General features: G+C 43.6%; 2 protein-coding genes and 1 long non-coding RNA gene across 4 annotated transcripts in view; 1 reads left to right on the top strand and 2 right to left on the bottom strand.

Moving 5' to 3' along the window:
- LOC128091540 (uncharacterized) overlaps positions 1–23,258 on the bottom strand; it is a 340,253-nt gene that overhangs the window by 95,060 nt on the left and 221,935 nt on the right. The window lies entirely within an intron of this gene.
- On the top strand, positions 2,972–7,467 carry CTHRC1 (collagen triple helix repeat containing 1). The gene is made up of 4 exons (XM_052704766.1): positions 2,972–3,144; positions 5,160–5,381; positions 6,204–6,420; positions 7,027–7,467. Exons 1-4 carry the CDS (start codon positions 3,037–3,039, stop codon positions 7,167–7,169), a joined length of 690 nt encoding a protein of 229 aa, XP_052560726.1. The 5' UTR covers positions 2,972–3,036; the 3' UTR covers positions 7,170–7,467.
- SLC25A32 (solute carrier family 25 member 32) lies at positions 7,465–23,237 on the bottom strand. Of its 2 annotated transcripts, XM_052704763.1 has the most exons (8): positions 23,035–23,237; positions 19,853–20,003; positions 18,662–18,747; positions 17,436–17,596; positions 12,428–12,541; positions 11,716–11,861; positions 10,533–10,670; positions 7,465–10,206 (listed from the first exon to the last, which is right to left on the bottom strand). In XM_052704763.1, exons 1-7 carry the CDS (start codon positions 23,207–23,209, stop codon positions 10,535–10,537), a joined length of 969 nt encoding a protein of 322 aa, XP_052560723.1. In that variant the 5' UTR covers positions 23,210–23,237; the 3' UTR covers positions 7,465–10,206; positions 10,533–10,534. The 2 variants fall into 2 exon arrangements, with proteins under 2 accessions (XP_052560723.1, XP_052560721.1); XM_052704761.1 differs by having other exon boundaries at positions 7,465–10,670.

The raw sequence follows: 23,258 nt of genomic DNA on the forward strand, positions 1-23,258 counted from the left end.
ACTGATTCTGCTTTGACAGAAGGGTTGCAGACATCTCTCCTAGGACAGACAGGATTCTGACAATGTATGAGCTGCATGCAGTTTAACACGTTTGAGGACTAAATGATTACTGTAAACGTAGAACCTAGAGGGAAATGGAACTGTAGGTCTGCTGACTGCCTGGACATAAGGTTCACTAACAGCTCCAGCAGCTTACAAAGGAGCTGTTTCTCTACAAGAAGAGCTCTTTGGTGTCTGATATGTGTCCTATATTAAAGGCTTATTTTGATAGAAAACGTAATTAATATGAGTAGCAAAGAACACAGATCCCTTCTGTAGTGTTTTTATATTGTGCAAAAATACAGTGTCTTATAGTTATGGTATGAGAAAGTGCCAGGTGGTGGCTCAAAGTGGTTCAGCTGTCCTGAGGGAGGGGCAGACTCCCACCAGCTGTGCAACCCCCATCTCACACACACAGAGCACTGTCCCCTGTGCAGGGACACAGGGTTTCCATCAGCATAGACCTGAGGGGTCAGTGTGGGACAGCTGTGTGCCCCTGGCCCTCATCAAACTGTTATTCTGCTCCTAGCTCCAGCCCTGCTGCCTGCCATTCAGACAATCAGCTCTTCTCCATGGCTTGTACATGACCATCAGCATGCCCTGACCTTCACCTGGAGGTTGAGAGTCTCAGAAAGTAAAACACTGAAATAATTTACACTTCTATGCTTTTTTTTTTTTTTTTCTGAAAGGCTGAGATAGGACATTACTGGGTGTTATAATCCCATAAACAAATCTTCCTCCAACGAGTTCTTCAGATTCCAATGTTAAGTCGTGGTATTGCTGTGGCTACACCACCATGGTGTTTACGTACAAGCTGTGGGAAGATTTTTCACAGAGGTACATCTGTGCTAGCAAAGCAACAAGCTAGAGGGAGAGGAGTTTGGGATTAGGATAAAATATCAAAAGTGTGATGTAAGTAAAATATGTAAGTTAAAAGCAGTTAAAAAGGCAGCGGTCCCCTTGATTTCATGCATCCATTTGGTTCCATTTGGTGGTGGAAGCAGTGAGGTGTCTGTTCCTGAAGGCGAGCTCCCGCTGCTCCCTCTGCACACAGAGCCCCTTGTGCTCTGCTGGCCCTGAGTGAACAGGAGCTGAATTATGAGCTGCACTGCTGAAGGAAGGCACCGAGGGTGGCTCAGTGAGGAGGCTGAGTGCCGCCGCAGTGCTGGGCCCACCACATCAGCCTGTGACACACTCGGGACTGCCAAGGGCTGCAGGGCAGTACCAGGACCCCCAACAGCAGTGGAATGGGGGCTCATGAGGAGTTACAGCAGATGGGAGGTGTGGGACTGGTGCTTCCCCAAGCTCGCCTGCTGCAGTTTGTACTTCAGAACCACTGCAGTATTCAGGCACCTAGGCCTGGCTTTGGAAAGCCAGCAGTGATACAGTTCCTATCTGAGGAGAAACCCCCTCTGAGAGGTGCAGTCTCCCCGCCCACATAAAGAGGGACAGGGAGCTGAGCCACACTGCCAGGCTCTGCTGTTGGCTGTGGGGCCATTCTGCCAGGCCTGGACTAAGTCTCAGACTTGGAGTCCCAGGCTCCGCACCAACCACAGGCAGTGGACTTCCAGCAGAGAAGGCTGTTCACCCTTCCTACTAAATCTGTTTCAGAAGACCAATAATACCAATTATTTTCTGGTCCAGTTCAAGCCGCAGTCCTAATGAACAACACACTGGAGGAGTTTGCCCAAGGAAGGCAGAGCCCCTGTGGCCCAGAGGGCACAGCACTGAATTTAAACCTTTAATGCCTGAAGTGAATGGAAACACTGGGATGTATGAGCATAGAGAATCACAGTATCCTTTGGGTTGGAAAGGACCCTCAAAGGTCATCTGGTCCAACTTCCAAGCAATGAACAGGAACACCGACAGCTCAATCAGGGTGCTCAGAGCCCTGTCCAGCCTGACCTTGCATTACTCCAGGAATGGGGCATCCACCTCCTCTCTGAGCAACATGTTCCACATCTCCTCCTGAGATTTTGTGACTAGTTTTGGGGTGCAGGCAAGACTCAGGAGATGCTGGGAGCACTGCTCCATATAAGTGGGCAGTTGCAGGGCTGCAGTGAGCAGGGCTGGAGCAGGAGGTTTGGTGACATGTAAATAATGGGCACATGGGGCCTCATCATCTTTGGTGTAAAGCTGTATTAAAGTTCTGCATTATATGGCTGTAGTGATTGGAGGGGACCTCTGGATACCACCCAGCCAAACCCCCTGCTGCAGCAGCTCCCTGCAGCAGTTGCACAGGAAAGCGTCTAGGTGGGCTTTGAGTATCTGCAGAGCAGGAGAGTCCACAGCCTCTGCGTGCAGCCTGCTCTGGTGCTCTGTCACCCTCATAGTAAAGAAGTTCTTCCTTGTGTTTGTAAGGAACTTCCCGCATTGTGGTTTCTGCCGTTGTCCCTTGTTCTGTCCATTTGACTCTCCTTTAGATATTCATAAGCATTGATGCGATCCCCTCTCAGCCTTCCCTCCTCCAAACTGAACAGCCCCGGAGCTCTCAGTCTTTCATATGGGAGATGCTCCAGGCCCCTCTTAATCTCTGTGACCATCTTTGTTTCCAGGCAGTAACACATCACAAGTTGACTCAGCACAAGGAACTCAGAGCAGACGTCCCGCTGCTCTTTGTAGAACGTTCCTTTATAGGAAAAGTCGGGAAGTGAGATTTGAAAGCTTCTAGCCGGGCTCAAACTCTCACGGTTATCAAACCCAGGTGTGGAAACACGCACAGATGGGCGTAACAGCCTCCTTAGCGAGGTATTTACCACGCCGCACGGCCGCTTTACAGGCACGCCGCCGGTGACACAGTGCGGGCCGTGAGGGCCGGGTACCCGCGCACAGCACCGGGGGGCGGGAGCCCCCAGCCCGTGCCAATGGCTGCCGGGGCCGGCGCCGCCCCCGCCCGGCTGCGGGTGGAACGTGCCGGCCCCGGGGGAGGGAGCGGGGCTCGGGGCCGTGAAAGCCTCATTCATCGCCGGCGGCGGAGAGGCACGGCCGGGCCCCGCCATGCGCCGCGCCCCGCTGCTGCTCCTGGCGCTGCTGCTGGGCTCGGGCCTCGCCGACAGCCCGCGGGGCAAACAGCGAGCGGCGCGGCCGCGGGAGGTGCTGGAAGCGGTGAGCGGAGCGGGGCGGCGGGCGCGGAGCCGCTCTGCTCGGCCGGCGGCCGTCCGGGCGGAGCCGCGGCGGGGGAGTGGGGGGTTGGGGAGGCTCGGGGGTCCCTCAGCCGCTCAGTTACTCGAGGGCTGGAGCGCTGAACCCACGGCCAGCTGCGAGAGGAGAAAGGAGCGGAGGGCCGCCCCCTCGCAGAAGCATCGCCGCATCGCTCCGCGTCCGCCGTCTCGGCTTCCAACCCCACCGCGGCTCCTCTGCAACCGGACACCTGAGCGCCGGGCCCGCCCCACCCCAGGGGCAGAATGGAGGAGGGGGATTTTCCGGCCCTCGGAATGCGGGACGCTGACGTGGGGCCGCCGCCGGGAGCCGCGGGGCTACCGCTCACCGCCGGCAGGAACCGCGTTCCGCTCGGACCCCCCGGGCGGCGCTGGGCAGCGCGCGGAGCACCGTTGTGCTAACCCGCCGCACAGCGCTTCGTTTTCACCGCGGGAGCGGAACGGCGTGCGGAGCCGGGCCGCCGCAGAGCGCTGAGCGGCGGTCGGGTCCCGCAGGCGGAGCGGCGCGGCTCCTGCAGGGGAGTGAGGCACCGCGCTGACAGCTGCTGCCGCGGCCCGGCCCGGCCCTGACCCCTGGCGGCCGCACGGCGCGATTCGGCCCGGCGCTGCGGCGCTTTGGCGGCTCTCCGTGCCGCGTGAAGCGGGGCTGCGGGCAAATGCGCGGAGGGAGGCTGCGGCCACGCGGCCAGGCCGTGCTGTGGGATGAGGGAAGCCTTGGCGGCGTTTTGATCCGCAAGTAATGCCTCCAACGGCGTCGGAGGTGGATGTTGTGCTACGGCAGTAGAGGCTGAACCTTCCTGTCAGTATCCCGTTACGTGTCACTGCTGTGTGACTGGTCTGACATGGGAGTGTGTATGTAGCAAAGGTGTGCCACTGAGTTCCTCCATTTCCTCCATGTGGAAAAACAGCACTCACTGGCATCCATCAGTACCTGCTGAATGTTTCTGGGGTTCAAGGGGTGGATGTGAGCACGGCGAGGTGGTGGCTGATGTGTGGCAGTGGGTCACCTCTGCTGGTGCAGGTGTTTACAAGCACAGCATGCAGGCTCTTGTTCACTGCAGGTGAAAATGCACAGCGAGTGGCGGTGCTGTGTTGAAAAGTAGCTGAGAATTTGCTTTGTCAAATGGTGTTGTGCTGCTGCCAAGCCCTCTGGCCATGCTGGTCTTGCACCTAAGTGCAAGACAAAATCAAAAGCCCCTAAATAAAGAGGTTCCCAGGCCATGGGGACAGCTGTCAGTGTGGGGCTGGCAGTGACACAAGCACTGCTTTTGGAATGGGGGGGAAAGGGATGGATGGGAATCAGGGGCAGCATAGCACCATTTCTTGCCGGTCTATTTCTTCTCCTGGAACTGTTTTCTCAGTCATCTGGAAGTAAGCCATTAGCTTACTGTGCTCTCTGTGGCCTCACCTTGAGCACTGTGTGCAGGTTTGGGCACCGCCTGCACTGATAAAACTATCAGAGTGTCCAAAGGAGGGCTACAGAGATGGGGATGGGTCTGGAGGGCGAGATGTACGAGGAGCGCTGAGGCCGCTGTGTTTGTGCAGCCCGGAGCAGAGGAGCTGAGGGGAGGCCCGATGGCGGCTGCAGCTCCTCACAGGGAGCGGAGGGGCAGCGCTGAGCTCTGCTGTGTGACAGCGACAGGGCTGAGGGAACGGCATGGAGCTGCGTCAGGGGAGGGGCGGGTGGCGCTCAGGGACAGGGGCTGCAGCGGAGGGCGGCGGGCACGGAACGGGCTGCACGGGGCAGTGGGCACGGCCCCAGGCCGGAGCTCAGGGAGCGTTTCAGACACCTGGTTTGGATTTGGGGTGGGCCTGTGTGGAGCTGGGAGCTGGACTCAATGATCCTTCTGGGTCCCTGCCTACTTTTGGGACATTCTGTGATTCTGTCACAGCGGGGTTTCTTTTGTACTTTTGTTGTTTGTTTTTTGTTGGCTGCTCAGCAAGCTCTGCCCTCTTTTTCAGTACAACGGCGTCTGCCTGCAGGGCCCCAGCGGCGTCCCTGGACGGGACGGGAACCCTGGAACCAACGGGATCCCGGGGACACCGGGAATCCCGGGGCGGGACGGGCCCAAGGGAGAAAAGGGCGAGTGCCTGCGGGAGAGCATTGAGGAGTCCTGGACGCCCAACTTCAAGCAGTGCTCGTGGAGTGCACTGAACTACGGCATAGACCTGGGGAAAATAGCGGTAAGCTGGCTCCAGCAACACCGCGGAAGCTTTAAGGTTTGGAATTGTGGCAGGGTAACATTAATGCCATGCAGCTCCTGGGATGTTTCCTGTTGCAGCCTTCTGTTGAAATGTGAGGGTGGACTCCTCAGGTTCTTTGCTTCAGGTCCATCTCAGCTGTGTTCAGCAGCGATGTGCCCACTTGTCAGTTTCTGTAGTAGCATTCCAAAAGAATGAAGGGGCTGTGGTGTCTGAGTAGGGCTAGGCCTGTGACTGCAGGGCTGAAAGGAGCCCTGTCAAGCACCTCTGTCTGCCTGGGGCAGGGAAGGTTTTCACCTCTGCAGTCATAAGAGAGATTCAGCATTCTGAAGACAGACCAGCACCCTCTTAAAACCTGAAACTATTTCTTTACTTTAAAGTTTTAATCTGGGTTTAAGTAGTTCCATTAGTCCTTTTTTATTTTTTTTAACCAAGACAAATCGTGTGAGCATTATGAAATCCAGTTGTTGTGGCATCACAGACAGAAACTATATTGTCCACTCATACAAGAACTTGAGTGCAGCTTTCAGACAGCTCATATTCCCTTACCTAAGCCCCCAGAAGGTGACACTGTTAGCAACTTACCTACAGGTATTACCCAAATAAAATTAAGAATTCTCATGATCCCCTTTCTCCATTATCAGCTATGAGGTGCAGTTTCTGATTTGCATCTTTGCATCACAGAGTATTTTTCAGACTTATTTTTTTTCCCCCAGACAGAAGGAACTAAAACATTCTGAAAGCGATTCCAGGCAGTAGGTTCAAGGTCAGAGTTTGCTACCAAAATGTTTTTGGCCCTCCTAGGAATGTACGTTCACAAAGATGCGCTCCAACAGTGCTCTCAGAGTCCTCTTCAGTGGATCGCTGCGGCTGAAGTGCCGAAGCGCCTGTTGTCAGCGCTGGTACTTCACTTTCAATGGAGCAGAATGTGCTGGGCCACTTCCCATCGAAGCCATAATATATTTAGATCAAGGCAGTCCAGAGCTGAATTCTACTATCAACATACACCGAACCTCCTCAGGTATGTGTGCCAAGGCTGCATGAACAGAATGGGTGAGAGGCTGGTAGCAGACCCAGGTACTGAATGCACAGTGCATGTCTGCTGTAGGAAGCCAAAGGACGCCAAGAAGAGGCAGAAGAGTGGCCTGTTAACACCAGCTTCTCTTACTCTGCTTGTCACAACTGACTATAAAGAGTAACAGTATTAGAATTATTTATTAATCAGTACTTTTAAACTGTCTTATTTTTCATGGTGCTTACTTTAGAAATGCTGATACTTTCTGCTGGTTGATACACTCTGAGAAGTATTTATAAAACCAAGTGTTGCATTACTTTAGCAGGCTTATGGTTACGAATACTTTCCATCATCACATCAGTGGTTTAAGCTGCATTTTGCTCTCAGAAATAGCCAAGGTATTGTGAAGCAAGTGCCCAGCTGCAAAAAGCCGTTTTACTCCCTATAGTGTATAATGACTGCATAAAATCTAATTTTTTAGAATTTTCTTTCTCCAAAAAATGTTATTTAGAGGTAATTACACAGCAAAGGCTTGCAATGAACTTTTGTGAAGTACTTGTGTCCAGAAGTGTTTGTGTCTGCCGTGGTGACGTGGTATCTGTGTCTCACCAGTGGAAGGTCTGTGTGAAGGGATCAACGCCGGCTTGGTGGACGTGGCCATTTGGGTCGGGACTTGCTCTGACTACCCCAGGGGAGATGCTTCTACTGGATGGAATTCAGTCTCCCGTATCATCATTGAAGAACTGCCGAAATAAGTCTCCCTCCCTTTTTATAATCCCTATTTTTATTTTGTACAATTTTCTACAAAAATTATTTAGAGTTGGATGCAGGTTTTTGTCTAAAAGGCACCAAACTCTGCACCTGTAGTGTTTGTCTAACCTTCTTTTTTTGCATATTGCAGAGGCTTTTAATAATAATCATTTTAGAATATAAGAACCAACTTCATTAATGTTTCATATCCCTTTTTGATATATGAAGATATACCACCACAGTTTTTAAGAGTTAAGTGTAATTTTTTTGTATCAAATAAAGAAGACTTTTCCATAAAAATAACATCCAAGGTATTTTATTGGTCAGCAAACTTTAAGGTATTTGACACGGCACTGTGGTACACACTTGTTTTTCAAGACTTCAGAGTTGTACATAAGTACAGGTCTTGGCGTTAGTTTTTGAAATGTATACACATAACATCTGCTCCTGTGAAAGAATGTGGAAATGGATACTCTGCTGTTAAAGTCTTATGTCTCCCAGCAACCTCCTGTGACTTAACTGGCACCTTGCTGACGATCGGTAAGTGTTAAATATGTTCTGAACAACTAAGTAAAACCAGACTATCCAAGCTTTACTTCCCTCCTGCACTTGAGAGACCAGATTTCAGTGCAAACATCTATTAATCATCTATGAAAAAAAGAGTATTTTTACAGTTCCAAAACTCAGGTTTCGTTTCCCCAACAAATAGTTCTCCTGAGTTTAGCCTGTCAGATATACACAATCACTTTGGTGTGAAAGCTGGATATGTGAAGTGGTTTGGAAGCTACAGAGGAAAGCCAAGGCATTTCAGCCTGCCTTACTTAAAGTGGACTGCTCAGCTGAAAGAATGATGTTGCAGATATTTGACTGCAGCCTCCAAAGTGGAGAAGAAATGAGGAGTGGCAGCACTGACCATGGTGTGCCTTGGAGTTAGTGCAGCATTAGCAGCAGTGCTTTAAGGATTCTCTTCCCAACACAGTAAGTGATAAACCATCAAAAAGTGCAGATTCTAAAGGGAAAATATAATCGTGTTTACATTACAAAATAAATTTCACATAAATGCAATAAGAAAAACAAAAAGCATGTATAACATGCAGAAATATACCTTGTCCAGAAATTAAATGGAAAAGCATTAAATCTGAGAGATGGATTTATTTTAGCTATTTGATACTAAATCCTAGCTTTTCTTCTAAACAGGTTATAAAACTTTCCCCAGCCATGTCTTAAATTGCTAGTTCATCTGCACCTTTAAAAGAGGAACACACCTGCAGGTAAGAGAGCATTCAGGTTTTCCTCACTGTGAGCTTACGTGTGATATGTGTGATGCTGCTGCAGGCCAGCACCTTGCTCAGCAGCTCTTTGTCTCTGGAGAACTGTTACTGTTTCATTGGTTGGGAAGATAGTATGAGCTAAGCCATGGTGTGAATTTACTGCACGTTAGTCAGCAGTCAGTAGCCAACTGTGTATGTCCTAGTGACCTGTCTTTATGCTTACCCTGCATCTCAAGTCCTGTTCAGGTCTGGAACACACTACTCCAGGGAAGTAAGTGCATGGCTTCTTTTATTACTTTTTTATGGTTTATTCACTATATATTTTGGACCCTGCATACTAGAAAACACAGAAACCCATATAAAGGCTTTCCAAAGGCAAAAGAAAGTAGTAGCTATTAAGACTTTGTTAATTTGCACAGTAAACTTCTGGTAAATTTTGATTTTCATCTAAATGTCAACGGAAGCTTTAATAATAATAATAATAATTAAAAAAAAGCCAGTCAGCTTTCTCAGATGAGATAACAATGTATGATCAACTGTAACAGCAGAGAGGATGGGACTGGGGAAGAGGAGATGTGTTACTAAAAAACAAACAAACAAAACAAACACCCAAAGAATGGCAATAATATCAACAGAAACAAGCAACCAGGTTGCTGAACTGAGATTCAAAATACCAAGCAGGTTTGGGAGACTTTCAAATTTAACTAGAGTTAAACCAACTCTTTTTAATTAAAAAAAAAAAGTCTCCTTTCTGCTCTGTTAGTTTTCTGTAAAACAACTTTTCTAAGTGGTTATTGAGATTTTTTTAGCTAGATGAAAATGTTCTCTGCTTCATATAAAACTCATTATTCCCCCTCAACTATTGAAAATGTTTCCTACCTTCTTCTCAGTTGATAATATCTGATACTCCTTCATGCTCACAGTAGAAGGCAAATGTTATGCTCAGTAAATTATTTCCTCAATAATGAACTACAACAGATAAACCAAGTCTCCAAAAAACACCTCTGTCAGCAATTACTGGAATAAAAATAAACATTATTATTCAACCATGCTGAAACATACTGCAATTCAGCTTACTGTTGTATAGCAATAGTCTTAGTCACTTCTGAGACTAAATCAGAAGATGGTTTTTTAAGAAAGCCCTATGCACGAAGTTTTTAGAAAACCTATAGATTTTTTTTTTTTTTCCAAAGACCAGTCTTTGTTAAAGTTGCTTTAAAACTGCATCGCTAGTGAATTATTTGGATTATTATTATTTTTTTTTAAGTAAGCCTCCTTTCAAATAAGGAGCATTTAGTCAGATGTACCAGTCCTGGAGCTGTGGCTGAGGAGGGTGGGGCGATGAGAAATCAAATGAACTAAGTTGCCAACAATGTGCACAACAGACTTTGGTCTGGTGTTAAAAACAAGCCAAAAACCACACTGCAACTCTGTCTTGGTATGAGACAAGAAGTGGATTTCAATTTGCAATTACTGCAAACCAGGAATGGACGGCTGACCATTTTACAAAGCAATCTGAGTTTCCAAATTGCACCCCACTGAGGCTGCATTTTTTGTGTCGGATGACCGATGGAACATGGAGCACTCCATAACCTAAAATCTCACAAGTAACAGAAATGGATTCTGTAGACACTGTTGTAAAGCAGTTACATACAAATTTTCTTCATGAGACTCAGATAAAGACTTAAGAGAGTTCAGATGCTTCAGACGCAGGAATTGCTTTTATATGAAGTTTTCTGTAGTGCAATCTGACCAATTGTTATCTTGAGACCTGTCAAGCAGATTAGTCCATTATTCCAGGCAGGCCAGGATGAGGTGAAATGCTGCACATCTGCCTTCAGCCAGGCACAGTGCTACTTCACAGTTGCAGACATCTGTTTTGAGCAGACGCTGCTGATTCAGAGGGAGAGGAATGCAGCAACACAGGCACCCTCAGCAGAGGGGATGTAGGCAGGGTTTCACTATCTCACAATTCTTTCCTCAAAATACCAGATCAATTCACAGTGTCAAAATAAGCTGAATTAATTATCTTCCAGATCATAAATATAAAAAAATAAAGATATATTGATATATTTTTTTATGAATAGAAACTTTTACCTTTAGTTATTTTCTTTTCTAAAACCAAGTAGAAAACCTGACACATTTTCATAAACTACGAAGGTAATGCAGCACGCAGGAGTCACTCTGATCACATTGGGGACAATTCCTTTGTAAAATCCATGGATTCCTTCTTTCCTTTATAGACAGAAAAAAGCATTTACTTTAATATATTTTAAATAAAAATCAGACATAAAACAAAGCCTGGTGTTTTTCTCTCGCTCTCTCACTGAGGGAGATGTACTTCAGGGTAAGAATAACAATTTCAGAACAGTTTCTTATGAAGTGCTTAAAGGATCATTATATCAAATCTCACTTTTCTGAACATAAAGTAATATTCTGTAGATGAGTTGTTCAGCTTAGGGTTTGGGTGGTGATTCTATTGTTGTTTTGTCTTTTTTAAAATGAATTCTTTTGATAAGATGCTACACTATCTTTCTTCATACCACAAGAAGTGGTTAAAATAACTTCAAATTTCTGCAGTTCCAAAAAAAATTTGCAGATTTAAGCTCCCTGAAGCCAACAGGGCTGAAGGGCTTTATGGTTTTGAGTCATTTAACAGCAAGGGAGCTGAGGGAGAACACAACTAAGTTAAGTCAGCTGCTGAAGTCAGCACTCATTTTTAGAGAAATAAAGCACCTCCTCCAGCATTTTGAATCCACTGGCCAGTACATGAGAATTCAGCTTCTCCCAGTTTGAACCACAGTATTCACTGTTAGGGATGTTAGAGTGTTTCAAAGACTTCAGCTCACTTTTTTCCAGTTTCATAGGGCTCTGATACATCCAGAATGATGAGCAGTCAAAGGAGATCCTGGAAAATGCTTGGGTATGCAAGATACTGCTCTCCTTGGTGACCTAGGCTGCGTTTGTTGATTTCATAATGAGTTAACGAGACTTAACTACTTTACAAAGCACAAAGCAGCCAACTCAGTGTTGGTTTTTTAACCTTGCCACTCTGTAAGCAAAATTTGTTGGGGAAGATGATGAAGAGGCAGATCAAAAAACAGAAGTCTGCAAGCCAGCACTGACCATCACATACCTCTTCATTTTTAGTTAATAGCTGTTAGTAGCATATTCCACATAATGGCTTCATAGAGATAGCCATTCAGCATGGAAGGCAGTAAGCATGGTGATTCTGAAGGCTCACTTTTCCAGGTGCAAACTTACAGTTCTGTATGCCTACCTCCATGTCCTGCGGATCACATCTAACACACCAGAGTATCTATTGTGCTGATCTTGAAGACGAGCCCGTACAACTTGATAGGGATACGTTGCTGTTACAGCAAATATTTTGGATACAGCTGCCATCGTTATGTATTCTGCAGTGTTCTAAAACCAACAAAAATGAACAAGCTTTCCTTAACCAGGGCTTAAAATAGACAATTTTCCAAAATCATCTTTGATTTTTAAATATATTAACTAAACAATACTTTTTTCCCCTTTACAATAAACTTATTTAAGAAATTGACAATATTTACTGTCTAGAATGCTCAGGTAACCAATTGTAAAATATACATTTTGCCTTCTCACTCCTACCAAGCAAAACACTTCTAGAAAAGTGTGTCAGGTGTTCCAAAAGCAGCAGTGTCTTCACTGAGTTTGCTCCTATCTAGTCCTATGGGCAACTGTTTAAAGACTACCTACGATTGGTGTTCAGAAACCATTCTTCTCCCTAAAATTCTCCAGACACTTGCCAAAATAAGGTGATTTCTCTAGACAAATACAGAACTAACCTGTTGCTTGTTCCCAAAGTGACAAATCATCATTTTCATATATTCCACATTTCAATTAATATATCGATACTTTATAAACTTGACTGTTCTATGATCTAACTGACTGGAATAAATCTCTACCTGTTCCCATGCCACAACATATTTTATTATTAATAATTTTACCAATTTTGTATCTGACACTCTGTTTCTGTACTTGTTGTATCTCTGTTTCAAATCCTCATATGCCATGAACTGAAGTGCTCCATGTGAAGTTCCAAACAGACCAGGAACGAATCCCTAAAGAAGAAAAAAAAGGTTAAGACAAGATTGAATAGCAATCCAAAAGAAGTGTGTAACATGACAGAGTTCATTTTATGCACATACAAATGTTGACCATTCCATTAAAAACAGATTGCACAACTGTTGGTGTGCTCGGTTGATATTCTTGGAGGCAAGCATCAGAAGTGTAATAAATGCTACTTTTCTCCAGGTGACACACAGGTAAGTTACTTAATGAGCAAACAAGACAAAACAAGTGGCCTGGGAACTGCACCCAACAGAGCACAAGCACAAATCGTAAAAAAATTGGGCCTCCCTCAGCCTTCTTCTCCCTAAGCCAGGGGGAAATGTTAGCTGCCTCTGAGGAGCACTAATGGACAGTAAGAGGATAGCACAGAAATCTACAGAAACCTTTGCCTTCAAAGAAGTTGAAGTGAAGGTGGAAAGCAGGTACTGTTGAAGTGTCACTCCAAGTAGAAGGCCTGAGTTTCTTCAGGAGCAGGAGGAGCTCAGCTGAAAATGAGCTGACAGTTGCTTCTGAGAAGCATTCTCTTTTGGGAAAGTTGGGCCTTACGTTGGAAAAATGCAAATAAATAGGGAATTAATCATCTTGACTGGAAATGATTCATACAAGCCAAAAGCTTGCTGAAAACCGTTGCAAAGGGAAAATTTATAGTGGGATGAATGATCAAAACGTGGGTAAAAGGACTCAAAGAACCAAAACTTCTCAAAAAATGCTAGCATTGAGCAGTTTTATCTTATTTTCCACGACCCACTTAGGAAAGATAGAGCAATATAAAATATATGTCCAGACACAAATCTTTATATTAGATTAAACTGCAAGCAAGGAACACTGAATGCAGACAAATGAACATATTACTGAACTTGGAGGAAGAAAAGGGAAGCAATCCTGGTCCATTGGAATGTCCACTGTGTACCAGGACAAAAAGATAAATTAATCATAAACCCCTAACTTAAAGAAAAATTGTAACAAAACACACCAAAACCAGCAGGCATAAAAATCATACAGAGCCTCTATCACTTCAGAGATTATCTCTCTGAAAGCTATAGATTTCTTCAAGATATTATAGTCATTCAGGTATTGATTTTTAGGGCTTCTATTTAGTAGATGAGAATTAATTTCTTCTCACAGTAGAAAACAATGGTCATAAACTGTCAGGAACCACAACCCAATGAAATGAATTGAGGGCTAACAAAAGTCTCATATCACTATGTACAAAAATTGAAAAAAAAGAAACAAAGCAGTTCCCCAAATGTGAACATGTGGAATTGAACCAAAAATCTGTATTTTGTCAACTGTGAGCATGATCATAGAATTTTGTGAAGTTGAAGGCCACAACATGATGAGAAAGGACAATTCTGGTTTTCAGAAAACCTGGATCAGAAAGAAAATTCACTGGTAATAAATAATAATTAAAAAAAAAAAAAAGTAACATGAGGAACAGACAAAGAACAAACTTATTGAAATTACCAAAGAAAAAATCATCTGGGTCAGCAGAGCCATGAACAGTATGAAATGCTGTAGTGATAGCAGGGAAAATCTTCCTAACTGTATGCTCATTATTACAGTAAAAATGTTGTAAGACAGAGAAAATAATTGCTTTCTACTTGGAAAGCATGAGAATGATGTATATCATAGGGGAATTAGGTAAAATTTTCCCCACTAACAAGAGAAGAATGTTGAACAACACTTCAGAATGCTCAACTCTTAAATTTAAGCCAGCAAATCTGAATAACTTGCTCCCAAGAGTCCTAGAGTATCTACTGATGACATTTGCTAAATGAATACCAGCACGTTCCAAGTCTTCCAAGTGATGGGGAAAACTTTCAAACACTGAAGAACCTTTAATGGCAGGCCAATATTAAAATAGGAGGAAGGACAAGTGAGACAACTGTCTGCTGATCACCCTCAGCAAAGTAAGAACTGACAGATGGTTCTATTGATCATAAAGAAGGAGGAATTTGAGTTAATTTAGGGAAAAATGTTTCAAGGCAAAACTGATTTGTTCTCATTAATTAAATATGTCTAAGAAAGTTTTGGAATGATAATCCTACTCAATTTTCTTATTTTTGGAATTTCACACAAATACCTTCTTTTTCTTTGAAAGTTTGCCATTTATTTTTTATCTACAGTATGACTGTAAAGTGAAGATAATTTAAAAAAATCATATGTCTTAATATATTTATTATTTTTAATAGTCAAAACATATATTTAAAAGAGTTTTTTCATGAGAGCTTCAGAGAATCAATCTTTGCTCAAAGAAGTCCTGCTTGAATTCCATCTGGGAGGATTAGATGAATGGACACAAATATGTTATCAGACATGGAAACGGTAAAGCATTTAACTCTGAACAATAAATCATATGGATTAAAAAAATATGTCTTTAAACAACTAGAAGTGTGGAAGATCCAGAACAAGAGAAAAGCATCCAGTTGGTTTGCATTTCAGATGTCATCGCCAAAAAGAAAAATAACCTAGGCAAATGTACAGAGCAAAGCCTGTGCTTCTTGATAAAAGCAGGGGACAAAGTGAAGAAATACTCAGGATACTGCCTGAAGTGTTTGTGAGAGCTCATGCCAGAGCAGCCTCTGCTGTATGTTTAGAGGAAACGTAGCAGATTCCCCTTGCAGTCGGTGTAGCACCATCTTCAGTTGGGTCACCATAGCAAAGACTAGCAGTACTAGACTGCCCTGCTCTGACAACTTGTGCAGAAAGATTCTGGAAGAATGCCATTATGTCCTTATGCCATCTTGATTCTTTCAAGGCAAAGAATGATAGCATCTTTTATGGAAAGTTCTTCTCTCTGAACTACATTTAAATGCAAGATGATCAGATCCCAATGGACTTTGCTATATGCAAAAAACCAAAGAAATATAAGTCACTCAGCTTACAAACTTCACATTTGCAAGGAGGAAAATAGCAAGCGAAAAAAAATGGCAAAATAGAGAAGTGTTTTAGACATTAATGGACTGGAAAAAATACTTTATCCTCAGAGTATATAATATTGCCTACCAGAGGTTAAACTGTCCAACAGAAGTGTCCAATATATCCTATTTTCACTTGGCAATGAGCATATAGCACTGCTAGGATTTCTTTGGTTGTTCTTAGCACACTGCATTATTATTTTCAGTCTTGATGATGCTACGTTTTAAATCTCCTTAAACTTTCTGCATTTCCCATTTTTGTTACTGTTTTCTATAAGCTTTGCTCTAACTGCTGCCTCTACATCACCAATGAAAAAGAATGAAACTGAAAACACCAATAAAGAAGCATGGAGGCCAAGGACAATATTACCATCTGACATTACAGTCGTCAGCCTATACCAGACAGCAAGCAATTTGTCCAGAGCTCAAGGATATTTTATGTTTTTCCCCAAGGTGCAAACTCCTAAGGTCTTAGGACTGTTTTAAAATGTTTGATCTCTTGTGCCTTAGACTTGAAGAGCAACATGTGCTGATGGCTGCATGACATTCAACTTTGTGAGGCAAAGTACTTTTCAGAGCTCAGATCTCCAACAGATCTATTAGGCATCTTCAAATTGCATCACCCCAAGGTGGATTTTTTTTCTTTTTCCCAGCTTGGATGCAGCAGAGCAGCTCTGATCCCAGCTCTCAGGGATGGAGGCCAGAGGACAAAGCCTACGGATGGAGGGTGTGGAAGATCTCTGACTAGATTACTGGGATGACCAGTGAAAGGCTTTTATCTCTCTACAAATCCACAAAAGTTCAAGAAGCACAACTTCACTTAAACTACAGTTTAATAAACAAACAATACCTAACAGACAGCACAGATCGCCACAAGAAAGACTGGTACAGCTTTACATTACTAGGCTTTGCCACAAAGGACAAACAACAATTGCCCAGACCAGCAGCAGTACAACAGAGAGCAAGACATGGAATTGCTTGGAGGACAACACCTCCTTCTTTGGAAAACTAATCTCAAATGCATCAGAAAGCAACTATTTGAAGATCTTATTTCCAATTTGCAGTGCCATTTTCCTTATCTGTCACAATGAACTCTTCCTGAAAATAAGGTCATGAGGAAAAAGAAGACATTCATCTGCATTACATCTCCTGCAACTCATGGTGATTGAAAACTTCAGCCTATATTTTTCACTGCAAATAGAAGTTGATGCCCAGTCATCAGGACAATTCCTGAGAGATAGTGTTCTGGTTCTATAGCACTACTTGCAAGAGAAGAGCCAGCCTGAACTGAAATAGGTTTCTTCACACCTTCCAGGGACTGATGAATGCATCTTGATGTAATGGCCTGAAGGAAGAAGGAGGAAAAAAATCCAAATCCAGTTCCCATCTGTTTCCCTAAATGAAAGGGAACAAAAACCCAACACATATGCAGAACATATTCAGAAGTCTGCAAATTTTACGCATCTTGAGATGACAGATTACAGACCTAAATAACTAGGGGGCAAATGAGCAGCTGTGAAAGTGTCCATTGTAGACAAAACATTAGCAAGTACTTTAGTCATGTTATATTGTACAAAATGTCAGAAAGACAAAGATAAGAGATGAAGTGAAAGAAAGCACTAGAAGCACTACAGATTGGACTATGGCTGCCCTCTTTATCCAAATCTGAGTTATGAAAAGACTCTAAGCAATTACAAAGAGCTTGTAGTTTACCCTCATTTCAGTATTTTCAGAAGATGGCTTAGACATAAAACTTACATTCTATTCTTCAATGATTTCCTACCTTTCAACACTGTAATTACTTCTCCTAAGATTAAGCCTTTCCTGTAATCTTTGCTTTGACTAAGAATAAAAATAAGCCAGTACAAAAATGACTTGCAGGTTTTTTTGAGACAAGTATGTGCAAGCGTCACAGCACTACTGACTGGTACCAGTCAATCCTTGAGGTTTTCTTGAATGTTATTACCTTATACAAGCCACGTATGCCCTCTGTCCTGTATATCTTTATAAGAGCATCAGACATTCCTGCGTACTGTCGCTTTGATGGATCAACACCGGCGTCGTACTGTAAGACAAGTCGCGTCTTCGTTACCCATATTGGGTTCGTGATACAGAGAGTCATGGCTCCTGAGAACAGATGGAAGTCAGACTGTTTTGCCCATGCCAAAGCTTGTCCCCAGTTTGTTCAGTTCAGTGTAACACGGGCTTCTACAATGACAAAACTACTTATCCTTCAAGAGTACTCATATTACTCCTAAGAGGCAAAGTTTAGGCACGCTGTTGTTTTCTCCCTCTGCCTTCAAAGCTCAAAACCAAGTGTGAACTACTCATGCAGAGAGTACTTCTATAGAGCACATAGCTTTTTTTTACATTCTCAGCATATGCTCTTTTTTGCTTCACTGTTCCACAGTAGTGCCATCTGTAATAGATAGGAAACCTCACTATTTTCATTAGGCTTTCTTATTGTCTTCATAAATACAATTATTCAAAATTCAATGGACAGCTCAGTCATGAGAAATTTACTTAATTGTATTGATAGGTTTATACAAGCAACTTCTTGTAGCTACAAAGACTATTGAAATACAATATACATTTGAACAGTATATTTCAACAGTAAACGACTGCCTTAGCATCCTAATAAAAAAATCTTCTAAATTGCCTACACAGAAGCATGCACATCAAGTATGTTAGAAACAAAGTATTCAAAGTCACAATGAGTAAAATTGTACTTTTATTTTGGATTTACAGTTTCTAAGAAAACCTAGAACTTACATAAAGATTTTCAAAAGATCTATGGCAATTTCACTTCTAATTTCAATAAGCCTTCTCTTTTCCAGATCTAAGCATTTAATGTTTAACAATCTAATAACAATCTAATAACAGCTACTTTAAATAGTTATGTTTAGAGACTCAGCGTTATACTAAATACGGAAAAAACCCTCAAGCTTTATGTATAATAAAAACAAGACCAGAAGGTATCTTAACAACTGCTACTTCTGAGCAAAACTGAAAGGACCACAGTTAACTATCCATTCATTCTAGACATCATTAATTCATTTATAGACAATAAGCATTTGGACTCAAACACTTACACTTGCCACCTGGAGTAAAACCAGCACTGACACACAAAGAGAAAGAGCAGCATATGGACAGGCCAGAAGAAAACATTCATTTTTTCTGCATTTAACTCACCTGCTTCTGCAGCTGACACCAGGTGTTCGGTTGCAGTGAGACTCTCCAGCTTCCCTTCCTTCTTATAAGCTTTGATGGCATTGTAACTGTTCACAGTTATAAGATATATTTTAGTAAAGGTAAAAAACAACTAAAAAACAAAGCCAAACCAAACTAACAAAAAAATAAAAAACCCACCAAAGCAAAATTTACCATCAGGAAAAACATTAGGTGATAGAAAACCTTGGAAAGGATTTCTAAGCTAACTATCATTGTTTGCTTGATGAATTGAAGAATTCATTAACTATTTGAACCATAGCAATACATATTTAAATTGATCAAGTACTACTGAAGGAATCAGTGGGACTAGATCTTGAAACAGCTACTTGGTCTCAAGAATTAACTTCTAAAAAAACTAGGCTAGACAGTCTTCTTTTTATTAAAACCAACACTGGTAGTTATTTACTGTCTAACTGCACTGAGCTTTCATCTCTTGGTCTGATTTGAATATTTGTGGTTTGAAAAGTGCCACTCAGCATTGAAGGAGCTGAACTGTGGATAGGAGCTTACAGTGAAGCTTGAGGACTGAAGTCCAGCAACAGTTCAGTCTACACAACTGACACGTGAGCTTTGCAGGATGCCAAACAATCATTCTCAAAAATGTTTCAGTTAATAGTGACCAGCAGTCAATCAGATCAGTTAACTACTGGAGTAGAAAATACTGAATATTTGAGAACTTTGCTTATTTTATATTTGAGAAATTTGCTTATTTTATAAGCAAAGCACATCAACAAAAACAATGGAAAAAACTGTCAAAATTATTTAAAGAAAACAACAAACGGTTGACTATACAGCTTTAGTAAAGAACTTTATCATGCTCTTTGATTCTTAACATACCAGTTCAGATTCCTTTTTTTCCATGAGCTTTTAAGCACAGTTTGAACTTTTAAAGTTCAAATGATGTCACATCTCTCAAGTTCTTGGTGTTTTCACAGCATCGAGGGGAATGCACTGTACTTGATAAAGTAACAGGTCTCTGACTCCAACTGCTCACGTTATGAAACAGCAAATCATAATGATGAGTCAAAGGCCTGGACATACAAAGAGGACTGCAAGTTTCTAAGCCATCTAGCCCATTTTTATACCTGTTTAGAAGGGTGCTGTTTGTATCTGAACATGACATTGCATAGGATCTGACGCAGTTTTACTTACAAGAAAAAATAAAGTCCCCAGGAAGCCCCTGCTCCCACCATGTTGGGAGTTACCCCTTGGTACAAGCCTCGTAGTCCTTCACGCTTCCAGACAGTGGTCATACAGTGGAGAATCCCATTGTATTTTGGCCTCAGCTCCAATCCGTCACTCACTATGAAAGAAAGAAATTACACTGAAAAAACATTGCAGGAAGCAAGTGGTTCAACCGTGTTGAATCAACCCAACCAGCCCACAGCACACGGCCTCCAAACAGTGCTGCAAGCCAATGTAAATACTTCATTCATCTGCTGTATTTTAACAGCACGCAACAATGTGGGGTTTACAGCTTCAGTAATTCTAGTCTAAGAGAACGTGAAAGAAGGAAGAAAAAAGAACTTCTAAGCCCTGCAGGAGGAAAGTTCTCATCAGTCTGAGAAGACTAACTGCACTGATGGGCGTTTTTGGAGAGCAGCTGCTTTGACCTGTAGCTTTCTGTCCTCTTCTTAGCACCCCAAGAATTTCGTATCATATCTCAAGTGATTTGCATGGACTCTTTGAGAAAAAGTTCCTATTACAAGTTTGGGAAACTCCTAAATAAGAATTCTTGAAGTTAAATCTCCTTCTTGTGAATCTTCTATAAAGTCCCAGGTATTTCCAATAGGTCATGTGTTATTGATTCCAAAGTTAGTTTCTGCCAACACTCAAAGGTTACTTCCATCATAAATTCTTATGCTCTTCTTTTCTCATTGTATTGATTCACAGGAAAACATCAAATAAACACAATTCTACCTAATAACCAAATATTGGCCAAATATTCATAAAATGTCACTGCCAACAGGACAAAGACAATGCAAACTTTTGCTTGACAGGTTTTGTTGAGAACACAGATTTCACACAACTTGCAGCAGTAAGGACAGTTCCTGCTGTCACAACAGCAAGGCAATCTGATGATTACTGATGACTGTAAATTGCAGGCACTTGTACTCCTCATATAGGCAGAAAGTTAGATTGAAATTTTACTTGAGATTGAAGTTTTACAGTCAGCATCATGTCTATATCCCAGCAAGACATTAATCATTAATTTCAGATGTTTTCTGTTCAGCACTGCATTCATTTCTCCTGTATATTTTGACAGACTTCAGCACACACACAATGCTTTTTTTGTGAGCGTACTGTGACAAGGTCTGTGTATGTTGACAATCGCTGAAAACTAAAACACAAACTGAGGGCTCCAAAAGTAATTCCTCCTGCTTGATTAGGTTGGCTCATGACATCAGAAGCAGATGGTGGTGGTACAGCAGCAGAGGTTGAACCTTCCCAACCATACTCTGCTATATGTTGTTGCCATGTGACAGATGGCAGCAGAGGGGCAGTCTGACATGAAAGTGTGAATGTAGCAAAGATGTGCCACTGAATTCCTCCAGGTGAAAAAAAATGGCACCTGCTGACATTCATCAATGCTTTCTGAACATTTACGGAAACCAAGCAGTGGATGTGAGCACAGTAGGGAGGTGGGTGGTGTGTTACAGCAGTGACAGTGGATCACCTGCGCTGGCGCAGATTTTTACAGGGGTGTCATACAAGTTCATCATTGGTGAAAATGCACATATAATGGTGGTGATTATGTTGGAAAAATGTGTTCTGTAGCTGAGAATTTCCTCCATCAAATACTATTATTGTGCTCTTTGCATCAGTTGTAGTTTCCATGGAAATAAACAGGAGGTATTACTTTTAGAGTCACCTATGTAAAAGCTCTTCCCCCCCCGACTGAGTAGCGCTGGACCTTTCTGAAAGACCTTTGCAATTTGTTTTTTTTAAATCATGCTGCCATTAAATCAGGCTTATAAGCACATTAAACAAGCAGGAAATCAAATACATAGTTGCAAATCTGTCTGTTGATCAATTATTTTACCAACAATCAGCAACCAATGCAGGAGCTACTCTAATTAAGGCACAGACTTAAGATCTTACAGTTTTCATAAGTCCAACCAAAACCTAACAAGCAGACATCAGGAAAAAAACCCAAACTGTCATATAAACATTAAGTGGAAATGCTAAGTCATGCCCTGAAAACAGTGAGCACCTGGTGGGCAGCAAGGGCCAATCCAGGGCAGCTCAGGTGCATGCAATGCATCTGAATGTCCAGAAGGGGTGGATCCTGGCTCCACCCCTTCCCAGACCACATTTAAGGGTTGGCAGAGGAAATCAGAGCATCTCGTTGGAGATCTTTGAGGCCTTCCAAAGGTAAGTGGTTCTTTTCCTTCATTTCTGTGACTGTTGCATCTGAGATCATTCTCATTTGCTACAGACAAAAACTTTATTACCTTGCAATCATCTCAGTACTTTCCACCCCATTATAGCATTACAATAAGCACAGACTAATTTAGGTTAGAAGGAGCCTCCAGAGGTTATCTAATGCAACTTTCTTCAAAACAGACCTGCTTTCGCTGGGGCATGCCAGTTGGTTCTTGAATGTTTCTAAGGCTGAAAAGACTATAGCCTCTCTGGGCAACCTCTTCCAATATCGGATCGCTTCCATAGTGAAAAATCACTTTTAACAACAAACTAGAATTTTCCATGCTCAAGCTCGTCCCTGTTCCCTCACCATTCAGCTCTAAGAAGATCTGGCTTCATCCTTTCTGTGCCCTCAGTTACTCCAGAGGGTGAGCTGCTGCTGTCTGTCAGCTTAGCCACAGCTGGCACTGTGGTCAGCACTGCTGCCTCCGTGGGAGCTGCTCCAACACAGTGCTTTGTGCTACAGGCCTGTGCTTCGGAGCTAGACAGGGAGATGGGCCCGCTTCTGGAATTCACTCCAGAATGTACTGCATCAGCGTTTGTATGTTCCACAGTACAGTATTTCATTTTTAACAACCACAAGTGAATGTAAGATACCAACCCAAAGATACGGCAAAATCTCTACAGAGGGGAATAATGCGAGTAGCGTCACCATGCAGGCGAGGAGCTGTTTCCATAAGGAACAGCCAGCAAGGCAGAGTTCTCTGCCCGGCAACACAACCCCGTTACCCACAGGACTACAACGTAACCGCTGCGCCTGAGGGCGGACCGTGGACGAGCCGCCCGCTACCAACAGACCGTCCTGCTGCGCCCGCGGCCGTGACAGCGAGAAGCCCGGGCAGCTCTGATCGGTCCGAACGCTCCGCCCGTAGGAAAGCAGCATCTCACAGCCGCCGGCCCGGCCTCACCTGCGAAGCGGATCTTGACCAGGTCCAGCGGATGCAGCACCAGCGTGGACACGACGCCGCCGCTGAGCCCGGCCGCCAGGTTCTCCAGCTGCACGTGCCGCAGCACGGAGCGCGCGGGCGACGCCGGCGGCCCAACGGCGCACGCATGGCCCCGGGCACCCGGCGCCGCGCTCATCCCCGCCGGCGGCGATCTCGGCGCCGAGCCGCTCCGCGTCTCGCGAGAC

This window comes from Tympanuchus pallidicinctus, unplaced genomic scaffold, assembly GCF_026119805.1.
Source record: "Tympanuchus pallidicinctus isolate F22 unplaced genomic scaffold, pur_lepc_1.0 scaffold5, whole genome shotgun sequence".
Lineage (NCBI taxonomy): Eukaryota > Metazoa > Chordata > Aves > Galliformes > Phasianidae > Tympanuchus > Tympanuchus pallidicinctus.

Excerpts from the sequence above, each read along its gene's own strand:
- CTHRC1 (XM_052704766.1), top strand. The coding sequence starts at position 3,037 with ATGCGCCGCGCCCCGCTGCTGCTCCTGGCGCTGCTGCTGGGCTCGGGC. Across the intron at positions 3,145-5,159 it reads CGCGGGAGGTGCTGGAAGCG|TACAACGGCGTCTGCCTGCA; the intron begins GTGAGCGGAGCG and ends CCTCTTTTTCAG. Across the intron at positions 6,421-7,026 it reads CATACACCGAACCTCCTCAG|TGGAAGGTCTGTGTGAAGGG; the intron begins GTATGTGTGCCA and ends GTGTCTCACCAG.
- SLC25A32 (XM_052704763.1), bottom strand. The coding sequence starts at position 23,209 with ATGAGCGCGGCGCCGGGTGCCCGGGGCCATGCGTGCGCCGTTGGGCCG. Across the intron at positions 11,862-12,427 it reads GAGTGTCAGATACAAAATTG|AACACTGCAGAATACATAAC; the intron begins GTAAAATTATTA and ends TGTTGGTTTTAG. Across the intron at positions 10,671-11,715 it reads GTGATCCGCAGGACATGGAG|GAAAGAAGGAATCCATGGAT; the intron begins GTAGGCATACAG and ends CTGTCTATAAAG.